We start from the raw sequence: 24,360 nt of genomic DNA, 5'->3' as shown, positions 1-24,360 counted from the left end.
AAGCAACTGAATATATTTCCTTACATGAGATACCAGCAGAAGTGCCTCATGAAAACAATGTGAGAAATGCATTACTTTTAAAGTTATATGTGAGGCTTAAACAAGTTTTCAATGACCTGGCACTGCTTAATTGGCACTCATTTCTTGTGCAGAGTCATAGATTGATTGGTATTACATCTGTGGGAGAAGACCAGGGATGGAAATTAAATATTTTGTCCTGCCACTGTTGGCTGGTGGATTCCAAAATCTACCAGCCACTCAACTTTTTTATCAGCCACTGATAGGCCTACAGTATGAACATTTGATACCACAATTATAACCAAAATGATCACGGTTATCAGTATTATTGCCATACGATTAAAATGTCCTGCATTTTTTTTCTAAACTGACCACCAATGTTGAATAGAACTCATAATTGGCCTGTCCTCCATGCACAGTAGGCCTAGCAACAAAACTATTACAGCAACTGATGGCTAACGTTAGCACTATTTAAAAGCTGAGGAAAAAGTAGGCTAGTAGAAGTAGTTCAACAGAGAAGAATGGGTGAATGTGGAGTCTGCCTCATAGGTCTGAATAGCAGCTTGTCATAGTTTTCTGTGAAGCCTAGTTGTTGTAGCCTAACTTCAAATCAGTGCGATTTACCCTTATGCCCTTAATTGCGTTAATTATATTGGTAACGTTACATGACCCCTACGACAACTCAGTGTTGTAGTACTCGAGTCCATGACTCGGACTTTAGTCTGAGTCTTTTTGCTAAATTTAGCGACTCGTTACTTGACTTGGACTTGAGCACTGAGTGACTCGAACTTGACTTGGACTTGTGCATGCAGACTCGCATATTGAGACGAAGACTCGACTTTTTTTTTTTTTGTAATACGCCATTAGGCTACGAGGGTGAAACCATGACACTCGCGAATGCACCTACAGCATAGCTGTTTTGGGACGAAAGCATGCTTCCCTAACAAGCACCAGGACTCAACTTGATCAAAAGGGTCTCGATTCGGACTTGACTCGAATGAGTATAGTGGACTCGACTTGGACTTGACTTGGATTTTTTTAATGACTTGGACTTGACTCGGACTTGAACACTGACTCGGACATGGACTCGGGGCATAGTGACTCGACACTGCGACTACAAATACGACAGCTAATTTCCATCCCTGGAGAAGACAAACCAAAACATAATTATGAAAACTATGTTTTGTTTTCCCTTTTGGCACACAACCTAAAGCAAGTGTTGGCTACATTTTATACACTGAAATACATTGAAAACTTGGGGAATAGACAAGGCCTACTGCTGTTCTGACTGCATTCAAAAATAACAAAATGACAAAACAATTTGAATGAAGTATGGCTTGAAACATTCTACTAAACATTATTTCACTAGTGTTTTCAGGTTAATAGGGTGAGTTATATCAATATATTTTTTATGTCATCTAAGTAGACCCAGGAAATCTACTAAATAGGCCTACCTGCAGTGAATGATGATACACCATTTTGTCCAGTAGAGGTTCCCTTGTGCTATGCTCATAATTCTAAGGCCAAGTATGAACGAAGCCTACAACATTTTGCTTAAATGCGTCATCATTGTTCTCCCGGGACAGGATTCCTGTTTATCCTGATTTTTAAGTGCTCAAAATTTCCATGTAACTAAACTGTTTTATGTGACTAACTAACTGACTCATTTCTAGGCCAACTTTTACTAACACTGTCAGTCTCTACAGTTTAACTTGAAAAAGACAATCACGTTTGCTGTTACACTTTTTTTTGCAATTAATTAGTCTAGGCAAATCAAAGCTATATTTAAACTACTTGAAATTGCTTGAGTCTGTGCCTGGCAAAGTAGCCTATCTGTAGCTAATGTCATAGGCTACAGATGCAGACTAAATTTCCAGTGCAGTCAAACACCATTCACATGGTCCACTACTGAAAGCTGGCCTCCACCTTGAAGCTGGGTTGTTGGAAATGACCTGGTCCAAAGGACTTTGAGCTCAACTGTAGGGTAGATTACACCAATCCTATTAGCTTCGATTGGATATGATGCATCTACCTTCTGTTTAGTGGGATTTTCTCGAGCTGGTAAGGGATGCCTTCCAAGCAACTTGGGTCAGCCTTAAGACTTGGCAATCTCTCATAGTTCTGTCTTAAGCAGAGTCTAATCACTCCAAATCTTAACATGTATCAGTGACACTTTCCTTTTTAGCCATTTAGTTGCCCTAAACCAGGGGTCTCAAACTCAAATGAGCTGGGGGCCAATTCTGCCAATGTCATCTGATTGGCGGGCCGGCTATTTCTGAAAATGCAATGTTCTTTTTTTCAAATACCACACAAAACTGCAAACAGAAAGTGCAAGTGTTTTTATCTAGTTTTAGACACCTGTGCTAGCAACCTTAGCTTATAAATAAAATAAATATTAATACAAATTATAAAACAAATGAAAAGCATAAAAACAGGTATGTGTGTGTTTCACACCAAATAAAAATATTTTCTTCTCATAACTTTTTTAAACCTGGCAAACTATAGGCGTCAGGGTTAAGAAAGCAACACCATTGGATTTTTATATCAAAATTTCAAAAGGCCATGGCTTGAAAGTGGTCAGAGATAAAGTCCTACTGTAAATGTAAAAATCTTTGAGTAAAACAAAAGTTTATGAAGGGGGTAAATTTACCCATCTAATTTGCCATTGGATGGCAAGCCCCTCAAATTATGCACCTTTCAGTAAATACTGGATGAACATATTTGAGCAGGTTTACTTTCCTTTTTTCATATTACCCACATAACAAATTAACAGGAAAACACCTAAGATGTATACCAACACCTAAGATGTATATGGTTTCTAAACCACAAGGCCTACAATAAAGTATTCTGGTCAAATCAGTTCCTATCGCGGGTAATCTGAGTACCCAGAAGTTCGCATCATATTGTGGGTGACTTTGTAGTTTAGAGCCCTATTTCTACTAGCCCTGCTGTCTGTACCACGTCCATTACGGACACTATCATCACGATTACCACTGCAACCTCCAAGCTATGTTGGGCAGAGGGTCGAAATAAGCATGGTATGCTTAGTGGACGTCGTATACACGCAGACGCACCTCCATTCAATAGACGATCAATCATAATCTCCAAAAGGATATTCTCCTTCAGATTTAAAATAGGTGAATAGCATAGCCTACCTAAGACTTCATCACACGTAAACGTTTTTCAACATTTGGTGTAAGCCTATCTCTGCTTAATTTCTGCTTCAATTTATGCAACACTATGGCCTGCATCGCTTCCGCGTCATTACAAATGCACGTCTTTGTGTTTCTCGCGTGTAATAGGCTACAAGTATTTCCTGAAAACTTTGCGCAGCGATTTTGGGTTTGAATGAAGCTCTGGATGTCTAGCACATAGTGGAGCAGAGTAGGCTACAAATGAGATTTGTCACCTTACTTGGAACTATCGTCTATTTTAATCAGTATCGTTGTTTGTCGCAATTAAAAATAGTCTCAAGGGCCGGATTACATTATTATTTTGACATACGTCGCGGGCCGGAATTGGGCCGGACGCGGGCCGGGTGTTTGACACCCCTGCCCTAAACACTCATTTAACAGAGCAGTTTCTCTAACCATCTGGAATTGTCTGTGCTTTTCCCAATGTGTAAACTGTGCTGAACTGTGCTGGCCTACAAAGTTACACCTAAAATATATTTCTCACATTATTTTTATTTGACCAGTTAAATTAGTTCATTTTCATAAGATTTTAAATACGGTTTACTATGTTCTGCCCCGTTAGAGCATGGTTTTAGACCCTGATTCTCTCCTGTCCCAGTTGCTCCATCACTCTGTCAGTCATAACCCATTAATAGAAGTGAAACAGCAGTTGGTGCGCAGTTTCGGTGGCAGACTTCCCTTGATTCCCAACAAATGGCAGCCTCCGATCGCAGCTAGTGCGCCAGGAGACATATAACACTTCATTTGGATGAATATCCCCAGAAAGATGCGGATTTTACCGTTCTGATTTCGTAAGGAAAACAGAAGAGGATACAGAAGAATTAGTTATCTAAACTGAAATCGTTCTTGTGAGATAAAATTGTTGACCTCACTGGGTAAGACAACGTTATGTTAGCCAGCTAGTTAGCAAGCTAGCTAGCCGCCGCTTTTCCGCTGCTGCCTCCCTCCACGAGGGCTGGCCTCCCCCCCTAAGCTGCATCCCCCCTCCGCTGTGGCCCCAAGCCCTTCCGAGGCTTTCTTTTGCCTGCTGCAGTGTGTGTGGTCATGAAAAGCTGCTTTTGTCTGAAAAGGAAGGACGCTGTGCTACGAGTAACAGTTAAGTCGCTAAGGAGCTCATACGTACAGCTAACCTTACCTCAGTGTTGTTTGCATTTACTTACTAGTATTTTCAGTCTTGTTTGTGTGCACAATGATGTCAAACGTTACTGTTTCTGAGTTATCGCTGGCTAACGTTGGATGGCTAGTCCAGCGGTTAGCTATGTTTACATGCTAGCTAACTGGTCAAATACTTGAAACGAACAGTTTGTGGATTCCATTGAGGGTTTGAGTAAGGTGGTTATGTATAATATGAACAATACTGTAGTTAGTCAATTATAGTAATGCATTGGCGAAGTGCATGAGCAGGCTACACACAGTTAACGTTACTCACCATCCTTAACTCGCTAGCAAGCTATTTTGTTTTCCCTTGCAAGGATTCGGATGATGGTTGTCATATTTATGTTCGCTAGGTAGCCAGCTGGGAATGTATGGCTAACGTTGACGTTAGTTATCACTAGCAAGGTAGCTATTGTTAGCAAACAGTACAGCTCTTGCTTGGATGCTACCTGAACAAAGCGACACAGCCCAGTATCCATTACCCGTGCTGTGTAGATTTGTTTACTTCTTATTGTAGTTGTTATTAAATAACAGATCATACTTAAATAATCACTTGCACCTCTAATTAATAATAGCTAACGTTAACTATATTAACCTGGTTAATGCTACTTACTCGCTGGATTTTTGACTAGTTCTAGCTAACGTTTGTTAGCTGATAACTTAGCCCGTTGTTAAACTTACAGGTTGATGTCTTTTTTTTTGTTTTGTTAGCTGAACTTTATCTTGCTCTTTAACAGGTTAACGTGTTAACATCAGAATAGCTTAGTGACTGCCAGTGCAGATCAGAGTGGGTAAAAGATATCAGGTGGAACCGCAAAGATGCGAGATGATGCTGCAGCTTTCACGTCATGTTAACGTTACGTTATAGTGTTAACGTTACCATCTTAATTTATCTATATTCCAGGTTACTTAGTTGTTTACACTGTGCTAACTTTGGACAGAAACGGCAGTCTGAGTTGTTTAGCCTTTTATTCACTTGAAATGTCATCAGTGGAAATGGACATTGACATTACTGTTTTGGGAAATTTCTAACCTTACCCGGACACACATTCTTTAACCGCTCAGCGTTAACGATTAGGCTACTGTGGGGGGGCGCAATGGTGGAAATGTGGCAGATCAAAATGGTTCACAAAGTAACATTTGTTTCACTTGATACACTTGACACTTATCTGAAAGCTCTGACTTTTTGTCTTCCAAACTTATGTCACTCACTATATTTTATTTCTGTTCAAAAACTAGTGAGTGTAGCCTACTATTATTAGAGGAACAGACAACAGAATACAGATGTCTGCTCCATCAGTTTGGACATGCAGTTTTGATTAAATCTCATATCCTGATAAGCAGGATTATGCATAATAAATCTAATCAGGCATAAGGCTTGATGTGGTTATCCAAGTCTCTGAATTCATAACTGCTTGGGGAAAAGGCAGATGGATGATGAAACTCATATGCCCTTTATTTGCCCCCAAGTCTTTGCTGAATGCTCATCAGAATAATTTAAGTGTAGAGAGTTGCATTTTCCTGCTCCTGCTCATGCTCCATCATTTAACCTACTAAACTGTCTGACCGGTCTTGAATTTGGTCATGAATTGCATGAAATGGTCCAGAATTGTCTACAGTTTCTTTTGGTCGTTTTGTTTTGAGCTCCAGCATGCAGGCTGTAGTGCAGTCTTGTCTCGTGCTGGATCGCTCTCCACACGTTGGCCATGGCCAGCGCTCGTTCCTGTCAGGGGTGTGGGAATTGTGTGAGAACCGCCGGCCGACGCAAACGAGGCGTAAAAGCGGCGCTCCTGGGAGATGGAAGGCAGCGCTCGGCCAGTTTCCCTTTACTGTGTTTGCTTACACTTTCTTCCCCTCCGCCACCTGTGCAAATAAATGCCCCTAGAAGCCACTTTCTTTTAGGGAGAGGTGTTGGAATTCCGCAACAATTGAGTAAGCGGCAGCACAGCTTGGTCCTGCCCTGCTGCTCCTGGGAAGTCATGGGAACCCCCTTCCCTCACCGTCTGCCCTCCGAATCCAGCTGAGCTAGCTGGACCGGGACGTTGCCCGCTACCTTTCTTTCCCCCTCTGACTCTTCGGGAGAACCGAAACGACAGTCTTTCTCCCCGTTGTCTTTCTCCTACTCTCTTCATACCCCCCCTCTCTCCTTCTCTTGCTCCCTGTGGTTTCATCTTGCGTTACGAGCTTGAGCCCCAGCGTGATCTTGGCTCTCTCTCGTCTCTCGGTTTTGGCCGCTCCCGTCTCTCTCTCGAGTCTCTATAGAGATGTTGTCGTCTTCACCGGAGGAATTTAAGCTTGTCCAAAGAGAGGTTTCCCCTGCACCAGGCCTCATGAGTGTGCACTGCTGCAGATGCAGCCAGACTTTTGCAGCAAAGATTCTTGTATTTGCAGAGCAAGATTGTAGAGTGCCACACTCTTAAAATCTTTAATGTATAACAAAATAGGGTAAGTCAGGGCATATGACCAGTCTGTTCTCATTGCGTATTAAAGGCAAATTTTAAACTCATTTCAATACAAACCACACACTTGGCATCATTTGAAGTCTGCCTTTCATATAAAGAAAACATGCTTATTCTTATTCTCTTGCAGGAGTCTGGTGTTGACAGGGTAGTGGTTAGGGCTTTGAGTAGTTTGTAGCTGGGGGCATTTAGTGAAACAGTGTACACTTGTGCTGTGTGTGTTGCCTTGTGTGAATATATCTGGAATAGATGAATGAATATTTAAGGTCTGTCTCTGACAATGAAAATGGAACCAGGAGTGTAGGTCTGTTTTGCAGTCATTTCTGATGGGGTATTTTGTATTCCTTTGTTTGTTCTTGAAAGCGCTCCCTTCTCCAATTCTTTACTTGCCTCCAAGTCTCGAGGGTAAGGCTGACTGCCACAGAAATAGAGGAAGGAAGAGGATGCAGGTAACTTTGTGATAATCCCCATGTCTTGCGTTTTTCTCATGTCTATCAGAGAGTGATGATGTAATAGCCGAGTCCCGCCCTGCCTGAGTCAAGTCAGGTGTGTCTAGTGACTTTTAAAGAACAAGTCCTGTCTTTGCGCCATATCCCTGTGCCAAGTTTCGTTTGGGTCTCTCTCTCTCCCTCTCTCTCTCTCTCTCTCTCATGAGTGTTATTTACCTTGGCCTCTCCTGACTCACTCGGATGGCATTCTTTGAGGCGGCCTTTTGTCACCCCTTCAGGCCAGGGAGCTGGGTCGCCTAGGAGATGCCAGGCAGGGAGGCCTTGTTGCCTAGCTGCCTGCCTCGCTAAAGCTCCTTGCTCGCTCGCCCCCTGAAAGTCGGCTTTCATTAGTATGCTGCTGCCTCGTTCTGTCATAACGGACTGGAGGATCTCCTGAAAGAAGGGAGAACATGAGCCTCTCTGTGCGTTCTCAGAAGTTGTGAGCTTGGCCAATGAGGAATGCGAAGCATTAAAGTATAGCTAGTAGTCTATCTCTGCATCCAATGGCTGCCAAGTTTCTGCTTATCTGTATCAGACTGAATCAGTGCAGACAAACCGGCGTCTGCGCTCTTTTCAGATTGCCGTGCAGATTGCAGAATCCTGTCCTGCACTGTCAGCTCCCAAACTCCTAATCCAAATTTAGAACAAGGGAAACAAAACAAAAAAACAAACTCCAAAGCCATTTGTGTACTTTTTGAGCAAGTGTTGTCCTTTAGCACATCTGCAATTCATTCGGAGTACTTTATGCCCATTTAATCGAGCCTGCATCAAGTTTGTTAGCGTTTGTCCTTTTGTCATTAGCTGATGGCCTACAGCATGTGTCTGGTGCTCAACCACAGCGATCAAGATTTTTTTTGGATGTTTCTTGTCATTGGCGTCGCTGTTTGTTCCTAAGCGTCTCTTTGAAAGCCGAAATCTCTGCAAAGTCCTCTTAACTCACAGAGGATTATCTAGATCACACAGTTTCGGTTAAGCTTTCATTGCTGCCTGTCAGATGATTTCCTCCAGCCTACCGCAGCAGCCAGCCAGCCACCCACTCTGACTGACTGATGGCATTAGACACTGTGTGTGTGGTGTTTGTTAGTGTTCAGTTGCTTTCTTGAGAAACTCAAGAAGGAATTGTACAGTCAACTGAGATGCACCTACACACACACACACACACACACACACACACACACACACAGTGTTACTCCACTGTGGCCCATGCTGTTTCCTCCCACTCAGTTGTATAGCAGTGGGAGGCTTGGATGCACCATCGGGTCTGTTGCTGTTCTGACAGGCTCAAGAGGAGTTTGGCTTACTGCCGTGTCTCTCCGCTGATCGTGTTTGAGGGGTGTCGTCATGTTCGCATGTGAATCTTTTTTTCCTCTCGCACTATCACTATCTTAGGAGCTTTCCCAATCAGGTGGTTTCCTTAAGGTAGACTATGAGATGTTGTAGTGAAGGATAACTGACCAGCCATGGTAGATGCTTGAAAAGCTGAACAAGCTGCTTTTTGTTCAGCAGCTTGCATCTGACTGAAGAATGTTATTTATTAACTTGATTTGTGATATCACTTATTGCATTCCACAGACTCATAATTCTTTTGACTTGGATCAAGCTTTTTGTTTGTTCTTATGTTATCGGGGCTAAATTGATACCTAATTCCATTCCCTACAGCAGCCTTGTTTCCCTGCCCTTGCATGTCATACTTACTCCGTCTAACCACGGTCTCTTCCTGTAAAGCCCTTTATCCTGCCAGTCATTCAGCTATCAGTATCTGAGCTTGTGTGTCCTGTGTGTCTTGTGCAGTCTAATCCCTGTAGCACAACCCCAGACCGCAGCCCCCTGGCTCTGCTCTGCTTTTGTGGTCCTAATCTGATAAAGGAGGTGCTGAGTGAGGATGGAGTTACTGATATCTCTCTTTCTCTTTCTTTCTCTCCTCTCTCTTTTTCTCCGTCTCTCTCTCTCTCTCTTCCCCCTCTCCAGAAATCCTCCGTGATGCCAGAGGTACGGGACCTGTCGGACGCACTGCCAGAGTTACCCATGGATCCGATCACTGGGGTCGGGGTAGTGGCCTCCCGAAACAGGGCGCCCACTGGATATGATGTGGTAAGGACTCTGTGTGTGTAGGTGTGTGTGTGTGTGATGGCATCAGGTTACATTGCTCTAATGTGTAGGCACAGTACCACAAGCCTCAAGTGCATGGATGTATCTACAATCATAGCTGATCAATTACCAGTTTCTACAATTTGTTTTCCAACCTTTCCTTAGACTAAGGTGTTTTGATGCAGTTACCTGACAGGAGCACATGTAAATGCAGCTACTTTAATTGTGTACATGCACTCTGCAAGGACCCCCACTCCACTCAGGCAGTAAGAGGAATGTGTCACGTGAGACCAGCACTCAGTCTATCACGCTCCCTCTCTGGGTCTGTAGATTCAGCACTGTTGTGGTGAGCTGGGGGACAGGGCCTCTGGACAGTGTCTATTTTGAGCCACTAGAGGAGTGAGAAGTAGGGCAGCAGAGAAGCTTGTCTGCCCAGCAGTGGCGCTGGGAGGAGGCTGATGAGGTTGATGTGTGTGTGTGTGTGTGTGTGTGTGTGTGTGTGTGTGTGTGTGTGTGTGTGTGTGTGTGTGTGTGTGTGTGTGTGTGTGTGTGTGTGTGTGTGTGTGTGTGTGTGTGTGTGTGTGTGTGTGAGAGAGAGAGGTTGAAGTCTGTTTGTGTGTGTGTCTGAGGGGGGAGGTTGATGAGGTAGAAGTCTGTGTGTGTGTGAGGGAGGAGGTGAGTTGTTTGTTTATGAGGCGACACTTTGGAAACTCTGGGGATGTGGATTGGGTCAGGAAGGCGTTTCTCTCGGACACACATTGAGTTGTCTGTTCTCACCATCTCCATCTGTTTTGTATTGTCCTTCTCTCCCACACTCTCTCCCGTCTCCTCCTTGCTGTTTGCATTTGGATATTGTTTGTAGTTTTTCATGTCTTATCTCTCGTCTCTTTGTAGACGCCTCAGCCTCGTGTCGTTTGCATGGACCTGTTAATCTTTCTCTCCCATCCAATTTTCCTTCCATTTAGTTTCCCGGTAGCTCATATTGAAGAGCAGGAGCAGCTAGAAGTGCTAGCAGCTTTAAGGCCTACGCACATGGCCGGCGACGCAACAGCGAGTTAGGGCAGGCTACCGGCAAAATGGAATAGAATCTATTGAAGTAAATGGGGAAACACACACAGTAAGTGGAACGATGGGGCAACCGCCACCGTCCCATCGCTCTAATCGGGCTCTCTTGTATTTTTCAGGGTTATTTTGATATGTCATAATAGAAAACAGCTGTCTGGTCAGTGTATCTCCACTGAATCGGTGGGTGATCGCGTCGCCAGTAGTGTGTGTACTAAAGCGATTAACAGAATTCCACCGTTGCGTTTGACTGTGGCATCGCCAGCCGTGTGTGACAGCCTTTACTGTGGGTTGATGCTTCATGGGTGGATTCCCAAACAGACAGACATCACAATATACAGTTAGATGTGAATAGGGATTTTAATCCCTCTGACTGACTGCATGCTTGCTTGTGGGGAAATTCCATAAAAAGCCTATAATGTGGTCAGCACAATTTGGCTGGATGGCTGAGCCATTGTGCAATGCCTTCTCACCAACCTAAGAGGATAATTATAGGTATTTTTATTTACAAACGACTGTCGGTGTTGTACATGTTATTTGAACAGTTTAAGGGGTAGACAGGTTTATTTTTTCGTAGCTCCTTACATTTTGTTTTGTGTACCATGGGGAAAAATATCCTTGTTCACACACACACACACACACAAACACACACACACACACACACACGTAATGTCCACTCTTAAACCTAGATACTCCAGACACTCGCACGCTCTCTCTTACACACTTTGATCGCGCTCCCAATGAAGTGCTCTCCTGGCCGAGCATCAAAGGCATTCCCTGCGGGGAGAAAGCCGGGAGAAACGTGAGCTGATCGATGTCACCTGACCTAATAAGTCTCTCAGGCATGCACATACACACACACTCAGAGAGAGAGAGAGAGAGAGAGAGAGAGAGAGAGAGGATTGTGTTGGGGGACCTCAGTCTAAGGGGGGAAAGTGGCCCCACACATTCGAGTCCACAGCTTTTCACATTTGCGTGTGTGTGTGTGTCTTCAGCAGGAGTGAGCCGCCTTCACTAACCCCAGCAATACACAGGGGCATTAAACATCATGTTGCAGGAAACAGCCCTGTGTGTTCCTGCGCCAGAGATCTTCAAGATATCCTGGCTGCACCTCTCCATTTATTTCTGCTCTTTCTAGCTCTTGAGAAGTCATTGGGTCCCATAACTTGCACTTGTCCTTCTCTTTGTGTACAAGCAACCCCCTTCACCTTTTCCACTTTAATCCTGCACAGCCTTTTGCAACCTTTTGCTCAATGAACTCTCTCAACGGTCATTGAGATTTTCTGTGCCAGTTTTCTGCAGAGTCTACGCAGGGGCTGGGACTGGACCTGGGAGTGGTGTTGAATTTGGCCCACCAGAGCAGAGTCTACACCACCATAGAGAGCAGGGGGAGAGGAGAGGAGAGGAGAGGAGAGGGAGCCAACAATGCTCCCAGTGTGGGGAGCTGAGAGCGCGTGAAAGAGGGAGCCCTGCCCTGCTGGTAGCGCCCCGGTCCTCCCACTTCTCCCCATTCACACAGCGCCTTCCCCGGGAGTGGATGAGCGATGGGCAGAAAAGGAGCCGGGTGAGGGCCAAAGAGAAAGAGTGACAGAAAGCAGAGAGAGAGAGAGAAGCAGAGAGAGAGAGGGCTGTATTGTTTTGCGAGTGGAACAGTGGATTACTTGTTGTCCTCCACTCTCTCTGGTCTGGCTAATCTGACTGCGGTCTCGTGGGGTGACCTCTAACTGGCGGTCTGTGATGTAGAGCCCCGCACTCTCTCTCCTCTCTCTGTCTCGCTCTCTCTCTCTCTCTCCCTCTGTCTCGCTCTCTCTCTCTCCCTCTGTCTCGCTCTCTCCTCTCTCCTCTCTCTCTCTCTCTCTCTCTCTCTCTCTCTCTCTCTCTCCCTCTGCTTTAATCGCCTGTGCTCTCCGCTGTTGTTTTGCTGAACTTCCTTCCCCACGGCCGTCTCTTTGCAGGCCGCGCCGGATGAATACACTCATTGTAATCCCCCTCATTGTTTCCAAACGCATCTCTCGCCCGCCCACCCCACTCCCCCACAGAGGGCATCGGACACACACACACAGACGCACACGCACACACACACACACACACACACACACAGACGCACACGCACACACACACACAGGATTGCTGGGATTGCTTTCTACCGATGGCTGCCCCAGAACCCAACATCACCTTGTCAGTTACTGTCCCATTTTAGCAGCAGTGTCTGCACTCTAGTGACCTCGCAGCTGTGGAACTGGCACTGGCTGGGTGTGGACTGTGACTCGCAAAAACAAAGCAAAGGGCCTCAAGAAAACAAGAGGGCGCGGACAAGCAGTTGCCACCATTGTGTTGTTTTAAATGCGCCTCCGTTGACATCAACTCCTGCCAGACCAGAACGAGAAGTGGAGGTGGCAGCGAGACTGCTGAGGAGCGATCAGCGCGCTTCCTCCTCCTGCCTGCTCAGACACGACATCCCTCTCATGTCCGAGAAAGCACACAGCCCAGTGCTCGCACACAGCCCACCCAAGAAGGGCCCTGCACACAAAGAGAGGAGAAGAAAGAGAGAAAGAGAAGGAAAGAAAGGAGAAGTGAGGGGAAAGGCAGACAGCAGGAGTGGAGTGGCAGTGGGTCCCCCCTCAGTGGTGTTTCCTCTTCCTTTCACTCCTCTGAAGCCTTTCATCGGCCCTTAGCAGGATGCTGTGTGCACTGACCTGGGAACAGAGGGCAAGAGGAGGGCGAAAGGCCCATGGCTTGAGAGAGCTTTCACTTCTCTCTCTTTCTTTATTTCTGTATGTTTCCACCAAGCTGCTCTGACTGACTGACGCTTTTGGGTTTGTCAGTGTCTCACTTCTATCCTTTTTTCCTCCTTAGTGTGAGTTTCACTTCCTCCTCCTTCAGTTCGTCCTCATAGTTATTTCTGTCTTAAAGACAGCAGGTTGTGACGTGCTCACACACACACACACACACACACACACACGCACACACACGTTATCATGGCACTCATCTTCCCCAGTATTGCCAGCGCTGTGGACGTCATAAGTGATGCCGTGGCCCCTAATGTTGGCCTGTGCCCACGCATTCACACACATACTCATACACTCTAGGAATGTACATTATCTGTGTGAAGCTTGTTGCCATGGTGCTACGAAACACTCCGTCTGTATGTGGGTAGCTCCTCCAGCTGCTTTTGCCGTTTAGTGCACATTCCCAGCAATATAACACCCCCCCCTCCCCCCCCCCACCCTAAACACATGCATACACACACCCACATGCCTTCACTGTTAGACAGACTGATTCAGTGTCTGTAGAGCAGATACTGTCTTTCCTGAGGGCACTGTTATGGAAAGACTGGGCATTGAGAGGTGAAATATAAACCCCAACAAGATAAAAATACCATGTGGAAGGTGCTCTAGCAGAATTAAACAGAAGATCTCTGTGTCTGTGTGGATGACTTGTTTCTGTTTGCATAACCTCTTACAAAACTAGACTAGACAAAACAACCCTTTGTTTACTGTTTGAATTCCTCTACAATACAGTCTTTATACACTTTTTGTTTGTGGAAACCCCATTATCATTTTTTCTGTGATCAAACTCAGTTGGTAGGGCGTGTCCAATTCATTCAGTATGGCCTCTCCTTCTCCCTGCAGGTTGCCCAGACGACAGACGGGATGGACGCTGACCTGTGGAAAGACGGCCTATTCAAGTCCAAGGTGACACGCTACCTGTGCTTCACCCGCGTCTTCTCCAAAGAGAACGTAAGTCCGAATCTGTCTGCTCTTGCCGCCTCACTTCCTCAGGACGTTATTAGTGTAGCCCTTTTCACAGACTGCCCCCAGATGTCTCGTCTAATGCCTCGGGATGGTGAAACACAGCTAGCCTAATGCCTTTTGCTGTCCTTAACAGCAGGCCGTTGCCATCAGGAGATAAATTCTTTCCTAAGGAGCCACTTCCAGCCAGTGTTTTTTTTCCCACTGGTCTCATTCCCCTAGTGCAGCCTTTCATTTCCCTCATTAGCCAGAGGATGTCTTCATTTTGTACACTTCCAAAGCTCCTCACCCGGCCTCCTAACTTTGTTTGTGCTTGCCTGTTAAGTTGTAAAGGGGCTCACACACTCACACACACACTCACACACACACTCGCACACGCTTGGACCCGTGTCCCGGGTCGACCCGGACGACTGCTCCTGGCTGCGGCTCGCCGGGCGAGAGTGAGTGGAAGGAATCCGTCCCATCCGAGGGCTCGTGCGGTTCCCAATCATTTCCACCAGAACATCATCTTTTCATAGGCATGACTTCACTGCAGAACTCTCAACAGTCTAAACAGAGTGTCAACAGTCTAAACACAGCGGAAAGCACCATCAACTCCCACATCACTACTCTTGAGATCGTAAACAGATATGACCCTCTCTCTCTCTGTGTGTGTGTGTGTGTGTGTGTGTGTGTGTGTGTGTGTGTGTGTGTGTGTGAGAGAGAGTGAGAGTGAAGCTCACAGGTTGTGGCCTGTGCCGGTGAAATGGCCACATCTCCTGCCCGGCGCTATGGGCTTTCACGGGCGCCGCCACGTGCGTGTGTGACGTGATGAGTGCCGACAGTCTAATCAGCGGAAGCTGTTTTTGTCTGGCCCGCTCTGGCCGCTGCAGACCCCGCTGGATGTAATCAGCGCTGACACAAACCGATATGGCCACATTAGTCTCACCGAGACAGGACGAGAGTCCGCATCTTCATCTGACCAGAGAGAGATGCACCTCGTCATGGGCAGCTCCTGAGTCTCCCGTGTCCCTCTCAAGAGTGGGATTCAGAAATCGGGAGTGGTCATTTTGAGTTTTATCTGTTACGGTTTGATCTCTGAGATTCAAACACAAAATGCAAATCAACTCTGCCTTCAAAGTGAGACCTGGAATGTGTTAACTCGTGTTTCTGTGGCATTTCTTTGAGAACCCAAAGTTCCAGTCATTTGTCGAAGAAGTAGCTGGCCCTCTGACAAAAGCTGAAGCCCTTCACAGTTGTTGGTTTTTGGCTCTGGGAGGCCTTTTCTTTTCTGGTGCGGGCGCATGACTTTCATGAGTTCCTGTTGTCTGTGCTCACTCAGTTACCACCCTCTCCCCATGTGAGAAGAAGAAAAATGTAAGCACTGCATCTAATCAAATTTATCCAACAGCTATTTCCATCCCACCCAAGCGGGACCACAGCCAAGTGTAACTGTCAAGTGTGTGGGCCTGGTGTCTAATTATAGAGCCCTCAATGGCCTGTCTGAATGCCTGGAGTATTATTTCAGATGGAGGCTCATACAAGCAATATCTATGAGCAATATCTATAGTATTCAATATGTTGTCTCTTTATCTTTTTCTCTCTGTCTTTCTCTTTTTCTCTATCTCTCTCTCTCTGTGCTTTCTCTATCCCCATCCCTATTTCCTCTATCCATCATGTGGCCTATCACTATCACTCTCTCTGCAGAGTCATTTAGGGAATGTGCTGGTGGACATGAAGTTGATTGACATCAAGGACACACTGCCTGTGGGCTTCATCCCCATCCAGGAGACAATAGACACCCGTAAGCACTCGGCTGCAGACCACTACTTAACCTGTCTGTCTGTATGTCTGTCTGTATGTCTGTCTGTCGCCCTGCAACTCCCATCCTGGTGTCTCGGTCTTTTCTGTATTTATATTTTAATAGTAGGCACAAGTGGTTAAGAAGTGTTTTGGTGGTTTAAAACCATCTCATTAATCATAAAAGCTCTACTCATGAGCGTAGGACAAAAAGGGGCACGTTGCTTCCGGTCATAAAAGGCTCGACTGACCACTGCCCTCTAAAGTCGGTCGTCCTCGTCATATAATGTCTTACAATGGAGACTTCTGTATGCTGATCAGCAGGAATTTAATACCACTCCAGACTAAGGAACAGCAAGTCTGTTGCTCCTTGGATTTCACAGCTGTAGTCAAAACGGTATACTGGACTGTTTAATCGGTCTCTGTCCCTCTCCCTCTCTCTCCGTCTCTATCTTCTGTATGAATAATTTAGCGCTCGCTCTGAGAAGGTATCTGCGGTCTCCTGTTGCTCAGGGCTGGAGTCGAGTCTAGTCTAGTGTTGGCTGCTCTTTGCCTTATGTAATTGATTGGATTGTCAACTGATCCGCCACCTTCTCTGTTGTCCCCAAATCCCCTCCACACACACACACACACACACACACACTCTCTCTCACTCTCTCTCACTCTCTCTCTCTTTCTCTCTCTCTCTTTCTCTCTCTCTTTCTCTCTTTCTTGCACACACTTGCTTACACACACACACACACACACACACACACACGCTTTCTCGCACACACTTGCTTACACACACATACTCACGCACTCTCTCTCTCACACACTTGCTTACACACACATACTCACGCACTCTCTCTCTCACACACTTGCTTACACACACACATTCACACACCCACAGAGGAGCAGGCGTTCAGGAAGAGGCGGCTGTGCATCAAGTTCATCCCGCGGGACTCCACGGAGGCGGCCATCTGTGACGTGCGCATCCTGGGCCGGTCCAAGCAGGCCCCACCCCAGTACACCTTCATAGGGTCAGTACCAGCAACACACATGAACCAATAGAAATACACTTACAAAGCCGGCCATGATACAACACACATGAACCAATAGAAATACACCCTCACAAAGCCAGCCATGATACAACAGTCTCAGTGCATGTGTTGTAGACTATGAAACGACTCTAAGATGATCAAAGTGTCTCAGTAGTGTTCTGTTTATAGCTTGTGTAATTGGCATATCCTGCAGAAGAGTGCACAGTGTAATGCATAAGCTCTTATCCCGTTCATTTTTGATTTAGGCCCCGTCTGTGGTCATTGTGGTTTGATAGTGGGTGTGGTTTGGTTCCACAGAGAGCTGAACAACATGGGCATCTGGTACCGCATGGGCAAGGTGCCCCGGGCCGAGGACTCGTCACCCGTGCTGGGCAACAGCAACAACGTGCAGCCCGTCACCACCGCCAACTCCACTCCAGCGCCGGTCATGCCCAAGTACGAATACTCTTCTCGGACATCTCGTGTGTGTGTGGGGCTGGGGGGTACACGATCTGTATATGCCATATGTGTTTAGGTGGGCATATGGGACTGCCAGTGTGTGTTTTGTCTATATGTTTTCACAATTTCCATGCAATTGCATGTGTGTTTAGTCCTGTATGATGTGTATGGGCTTATGTCTGTGTCTCTTTGTACACCATATGCATATATATTCATCTGAGCACATCTGGCCGCGGTACACATGTGCGGAGGAGCATGTGGTTCAGCTTCCCCTTAAAGAGGAAGCCGCTTGCTGTCTAGAGACTGGGAGGAGAGGCCGCTCAGCATTCCAGCTGTCAGGAGATGGACGTCTGTTGAGTCTGGCCTTGTTCGACTAGCTTTGAGCGTGGAGCTCCAGCTGCAGCGGACTATTTGTGTGTGAGAGAGAGAGGGGGGAGAGGTGGACCAGGAAGACAGAGAGAGATAGGCGAAAGAGGGCTTGGAGCTGGACTGGTCATCAGCCAGATATGCGGCGTTCTTCAGATAATGACCTAAACAAACACAAAGGGCTGCCTAAGAACAGAGTGTGTGTGTGTGTGTGAGTGTTTATAAGTGTATAAGAGTGTTTAGAGGTTTGTATGTTTTTAAGGCGGGGTTCCTCCTTCAGGAGAAGTGTGTGCATGTGTTTGTGTGTTTTTTAGAAGAGAGGGGCCTCCTTTAGGGGAAAAGTGTGTTTAAAGAGAGAGAGTAGTGGTGTAAGCAGCCAGTGAACCTTAGAGCCAGTAAAACAAACACAGACACACACACACACACACACACACACACTACACTACACAACACATTCCTCAGGCTGCTCTCATGTCTCCCCTGAATGGCCCTGGAAGTATCTCAGTTTATTGAACTCAACTAGTGGCCATCCGAACTGCTTAACCAGTCCCTTCGGTTCACTTAAGCCCCACGTTGCCTGGTAACCGGCCTACTTAAGACCTGTCGTGAACATTCCAGTGTGGCCTGCTAGGCGACGGATGCCCCTCCGAAGAGAAGGCCCCGCTGATGTGATGAGACTGGACAGCGCCGAGGCCAACGTGTCAGGTGGAACTTGCGGCTTAGGTGTGAGATCCGAGGATGTGGCACGACGTGGTGGAGGATGTGGTTGCCGTGTGGTTAGAATCTGACAATTCCCTGTGTGTGTGTGTGTGTGTGTGTGTGTGTGTGTGTGTGTGTGTAAACAGGAAGCTGCTTAAAGCCACAGCTGTGCCCTAACCCAGCACCACCCCTCACATCAGTTCCCTGTAGCCATGTAATCTTTCACTCTCTCGTCATACAAGCTGTGTTCTTTATCTCTCTCTCTCTCTCCCTCTCCTTCTGTCGCTTTCTTTCTTTCTCTCTCTCTCCTTCTTTCTTTCTATCTCTCTCCATCCTTCTTCCTTCTCTCTATCCCCTCCCTTTGGTCTTCCTGTCTGCAAAACCCCTCAGAAGTTCTGCACGTATAAAAATAGACCGAGCCCATATCCGCCCGCCACTCCTGCAGTGTCATCATGGCATTTCTCCCTACGATTCTGTCATTCTCACTTCCTGTTGATGGCCTCAGTTTAGCATCCGCACTCTGTGTGGTCTACCCACTACATATGCTCAATCCTCCTATAAGTTATGCAAACACAGAGACTCATACGCACACCCTCACACACCTGCTCGTCATCGCAGACATGTCGACACTCGACACTCCCTTTTCCTTTTCCCAAATCCCCTGAGTGCATTTGAGGGAGACGTTAAGCAGGTGCTGAGACAGAGAAGGGCGTATGTTGTTCCTCCTTGTCATACCGATGTGCCTATACTTAGAACAGAGGCCAGAGAGCCAACACTTGGAAGTGTGTGTGTGTTATAATGTGATGAGGAGGCAGTATCGTGCACAGCAGAGGGCACTGCCCAGCAGCAGCATCCTGCACGGTCTGATTTCAAGACTGGAATATGCTCAGTCCTCTCAGCATTGACATCAAAACCATTAGTACAGCATTGGCATCAAAAGCATTAATATAGCATTGGCATCAAATGCATTATTGTAGCATTAGCATCAAAAGCAGTATAGCATTGGCATCAAAAGCATTATTTTAGCATTAGCATCAAAAGCAGTATAGCATTGGCATCAAAAGCATTATTGTGGCATTGGCATCAAAAGCATTATTTTAGCATTAGCATCAAAAACAGTATAGCATTGGCATCAAAACCATTAGTATAGCATTGGCATCAAAAGCATTTTGGCTTCTACACACAGTTGCGTGTGTTGCAGTGCTGGAGACGCATCCCATTCACTTTACATGGGCTCACGTCATCCGTTGCCGAACTGAATTGTGGGTCCGTTGCGTCGCGTTTCTCCCGTCGCTCGCATTGAAAAGTTCAGCCCTGTTGCTGCACCGACAGACGGCACCGGCCAATCAAGCCAATCGACGGACGGCACAAACCAATCAATTTACGGTTATACTTCAAGTCATTTGCAAAGCTACCGTCGGGAACACCCACTGGCATGCGTTGACTGATCGCAACTGTGTGTAGAAGCCGTTATTGTAGCATTGGCATCAAAAGCATAATTGTAGCCTTGGCATCAAAAGCATTATTGTAGCATTAGCATTAAAAACAGTATAGCATTGGCATCAAAAGAATTATTGTAGCATTAGCATCAAAAGCATTAGTATAGCATTGGCATCAAAAGCATTATTGTAGCATTGGCATCAAAAGCATTATTGTCGCATTGGCATCAAAAGCATTATTGTCGCATTGGCAACAAAAGCATTATTGTCGCATTGGCACGCCCTTTCCTCAGCTGGTTCCCTGGTCAAAGTTCTGGTCACTGGTGCGTGTACCATCTCTATGATGTGTGTTTGCACAGTGAGGATAATCTGGCTGCTGTTTCTGCCCCCTACAGGCACATATCCATGACCCTACCGGCCAGCTTCAGAGGCAAGAGCACCACCAGGCCGGACTACGAGCACCAGAACTCCAACCTGTACGCCATCTCAGGTGAGCTGACCCCTCCAGACCCACCTCCGTCCAGTGTCAGGACAGAACTAAGAAAGGAAGAAAAGGACGAGTTGTGTTTGTTTTTTGTTTTGTGAGACAGTAGACTAGCACGGTGTGTGTGTGTGTGTGTCTGAGTGCTTCTTTGTGTGTGTGTTTGTTTGTGTATTTGTTGGTATGATTGCGTGTGTATGTGGCCAGGTTAGTCCCAGTGAGTTCTTGCCTCGTCCTGACCTGCTTTTTGCCTCCGGTCAGAATTTAGGCTCTCCGGCAGTTGAGACACCTGCACATTACAATTCCAACCAGTTCAAAACGCCCAGCAACCACACAGACACACACACACACACACACACACACACACACACACACACAGACACACACACAGACACACACACAGACACACACACAGACACACACACAGACACACACACAGACACACACAGACACTGCCAACAACTCACACACTATCATTTAAAGCCGAGAGCAATTACAGAGCGGCGTCGCCTCATCTGCGCTTGCCGAACCTCCCACCCTCATCAAAGCCAAACAAACAAGCGTCGCCGCAAGCATGAACACAAAGCGCCTGCCAGGCGTCACGGCAACCCCACACTTTTCTCATGCGTCTGTGGAAACCGATCGCAGATAGGAGTGGCACCTGCTTTCTTCTTTTCCCGCACTGCACACACACACACACACACACACACACACACACACATACACACACACACACACTCAAACGATGATGCACATTTCCCAGGGGTCCATCAACAGTGGAGTGGAGAGAAGAATCACAATTAATTCATGCCAGTCCTGCCCCTCAAAACAGCTACACACACACACACACACACACACACACACCCCACCCCTAGTCTCACCTCCTCTGTAACAGTGTTTTGTATGACAGGTGAGGTGTAGGATGAATGAAACATGAGATGGAAAGGGTGACTGAGAAGGAGTGGGAGAGGAGGGAGGGAGAGAGAGACGGAGAGAGGAAGTGCAGGAGGTGTGAGTGGGGGTGGTGATGCTGGTGAGGGGAGAGGAGGGAGTTGAAGGTGGATCTGGGGAGCTTAGGCAGAACTTGTAAATGCCTGGAGTAATTTGCATATACAGTATTAATCTTTGACAGGGGGGCTCATCAGAATTCCCTCCACTGCTCCTCCGCCCCTACACTCCCGGCTTTACTCCTCCTCTCTCCCTCTCCCTCTCCCTCTCCCTCTCCCTCCCTCTCTCTCTCTCTCTGTTTTGTCTCTCCCACAAGACTTTTTTTCTTTCCTTCTGTTCCTCTCTCTCTTTCCCTCCTTCCTTCCCATGGATTTATGACTTGTGCAATTAAGGATCTTTATACAGAATCCTCTTCCCATATCGTCTCATCGCCGGCACTCTGTCTTTGAAATCCGCCTCATTAGCCATGATGGTTCGCACTGATGACTCAGAGTGTGTGTGCGTGTGCGTGTGCGTGTCTTATGCTCCGATTTCTTTTTTCCCCTCTGTATGTGGCTTGTGTCTTGGCATTTCCACTTGACATAGTTAAAGACTTTTCATCTTTCCGTCTCCGCTGTGTCTTCGTCCCGTTCCTTATCCTTCTACTTCCTTTCGTTTTATTTCGTATCCTGAAGCGTCAGCTCCTGTTTTGGGGGCTTTGTGCTTTTTGTTTTGCAAAGAGGTCAGTGCTCATCCCCTGGCGTAGCCGTGACTCGGAGTCCTTCTCCTCTAGTCTGGGCTGATACGCAGACATGGCCTCTTCATGCAAACCCATGGAGATGCGCCGCCCGCCACTCGCTCATTCTGCTGCAGAGGATGCATCATCTGAATGTCCCATGAAGACATATTGAACGCTCCCCTGTATATCACAGCTGGAGTGTGTAGAGTTCTAATTAGTGTTCTATCTAAAAGAAATGTATAAAAATGAAAAATGAGGTCTTCAAAAAACCTCGAGGCCAAAGTGGTTTTGTGAGGTCTTGTGACATTTTCAGTAAGACGGGGCAGTATTCATTCCCAGAATGTTCACAATTGTAGTGTTTCCCTTGAACTACATTACTGTGTTGGAAATGGCCTACAGTAGTTGCAGTCGTATTTGAAAAAAAACATAATAGGTCTTGTTTTATTGTACCTCAAGGCAGTCAGGGAACTGGATCAGCGAATGCATGGTTATGAATATGATGAAATTACTTTGTTTGGATTGATGTGGATGTTATATTATAAGGGTCTGCATTTTAACATAGCTGGAGGAAAAAGAAAAAAAAAAACTTACTGACTACTGCTCAAAGGCTGTTTAAAATGCATCTTTTGAACCCTTGTCTGACAGCTCTAAGGGATTTACGTGTTGAAAAGTTTACATTCCTTTACCCCCACTGTGATGAAAATCAAATGAATTTGGCTTGTTTGAAAGGCGGTCGCTGCCCTGGTTGTAAGCGCGTAACTGCAGTGCTATGTAGACATTAAACACACAAAAGTGCCAGGTTCTCCTTACTGACCTCTGGCTCTCTCCCTTCTCCCTGTCCTGTCCATGTCTCGCCCTTCTAAACCCAGTCACACCAAACCATTTACATAATAGATGCCCCCCCAAAAGGTATTTTTAAACGTATCAGTCTGACAGGGCTGGGGTGGACACGATTTTCCTGTTTTAGCCAAGTGTGTTTTGCGTGTGTATGCTTGAAGGATACCCTTTGACGTTGCGTGTGTTTTGTGGTTTGTTTTCTCTCCATGTCTTCTTGTGCTGTTCGTCTCAGCGATGGATGGAGTGCCCTTCATGATCTCTGACAAGTTTGCGAGTGCCTCCAGTGACGTGAGTGGACGCGTTGCTCATTTTAAAATCGCACAAATTGCACAAACTTCAGATGTGTTGCCCAGAGTTTGCTTCTGTTTTACTCTTGGCAGATTTCTCAAAATCCAAGGATATTAATAGAAAGAGGTTAAAAATATGCATGCTTGTTTTGTGATCAGTCAAAAAGCAGTCACATAGAACAGTGGCACAGTTTCATGTATTCATGTATTTTGATGCTCCCATGTTTTTGTTGCAGTTACAGCAGGTGGACCTGATGGGCATCAACATCAAGTCCCTCGCGGAGATTGAGAAGGAGGTGAGTGTACTGGGCAGAGATGGGGTCAGAATTTGCTTTTAAAAGAACACACACAAAACTGATGATGTCAAAACAACCTGTTATAAATATAAAATGTGATTCCGCCATTCTTCCATCTGACCGTATCACACACACACACTCACCCACACACACACACACACACACACACACGCACACACGCACACACACACACACACACACACACACACACACACACACAGAGACAGACGGAGAGATAAACAGACAGAGGAACTGATGGAATTCTGTCTTCACTCACTTCCCATTTAAGTTTCAAAGTGTTACATTTTGGTCTTTGGTGTACTGTATGTACCACTATGACCCATAGGAGTACATGTGTAATTTAATGTGTGTGTGAGTGAGGGAGAAGAACACTCTGGATTAATGTTGGTGCCAGTGGACTTAATTTATTGTTTATACGCACAGCTGTAGACAAAGTACGTAAACCTCTCCATGAACTCAGTAATGTCAGATATCGCACTCTTTTAATTACATAAATCCAATTAGTTTCTAAACCTCTGATGTGTTGGCTCTGAGACGGTCTAGTGTGGTATAGCAACATGTGGCTTCAGATTGGATTTAAATGAGTTTTTTAAGTTCCAAACCTCTGACACATGAACAGGAGCCAGGGGACAAAGTTGTTTACTTATTTGGTCTGCAATGTCTGTCAGGAATGCATTCATTGAATTTGGCCTCTAGGGGGCAGAGTTTGCTTACATATGAACTGTAGTGCTGTAGTGTAGAATTTCTCTTTCCATCTCTGACTCTCCTAATGTACTTTAGCCCACATGTCTCTAC

At 46.2% G+C, this 24,360-nt stretch overlaps 1 protein-coding gene across 2 annotated transcripts in view; it reads left to right on the top strand.

Annotated features, from left to right (window-relative positions):
- Positions 1 to 3,894: 3,894 nt before the first annotated feature.
- Positions 3,895 to 24,360, top strand: part of mvb12ba (multivesicular body subunit 12Ba) — a 22,237-nt gene continuing 1,771 nt past the window's right edge. The window contains exons 1-9 of one of the 2 annotated variants that reach the window (XM_076284843.1): positions 3,895 to 4,087; positions 9,283 to 9,405; positions 14,097 to 14,204; positions 15,903 to 15,999; positions 16,885 to 17,014; positions 17,333 to 17,470; positions 20,373 to 20,467; positions 23,194 to 23,249; positions 23,485 to 23,544. In XM_076284843.1, the coding sequence (XP_076140958.1) occupies positions 9,295 to 9,405; positions 14,097 to 14,204; positions 15,903 to 15,999; positions 16,885 to 17,014; positions 17,333 to 17,470; positions 20,373 to 20,467; positions 23,194 to 23,249; positions 23,485 to 23,544 (795 nt within the window). In that variant the 5' untranslated portion in view covers positions 3,895 to 4,087; positions 9,283 to 9,294. The other variant, XM_076284842.1, reaches the window with a different exon arrangement.

This window comes from Alosa pseudoharengus, unplaced genomic scaffold (genome assembly GCF_046254945.1).
Source record: "Alosa pseudoharengus isolate Yale_2024_CS ecotype anadromous, Long Island Sound unplaced genomic scaffold, YU_APseudo_1.1 YU_APseudo_1.1_scf_14, whole genome shotgun sequence".
NCBI lineage: Eukaryota > Metazoa > Chordata > Actinopteri > Clupeiformes > Clupeidae > Alosa > Alosa pseudoharengus.
The sequence above is the reverse complement of the archived record's forward strand: the minus strand, read 5'-3'. Positions and strand labels throughout refer to the sequence as shown.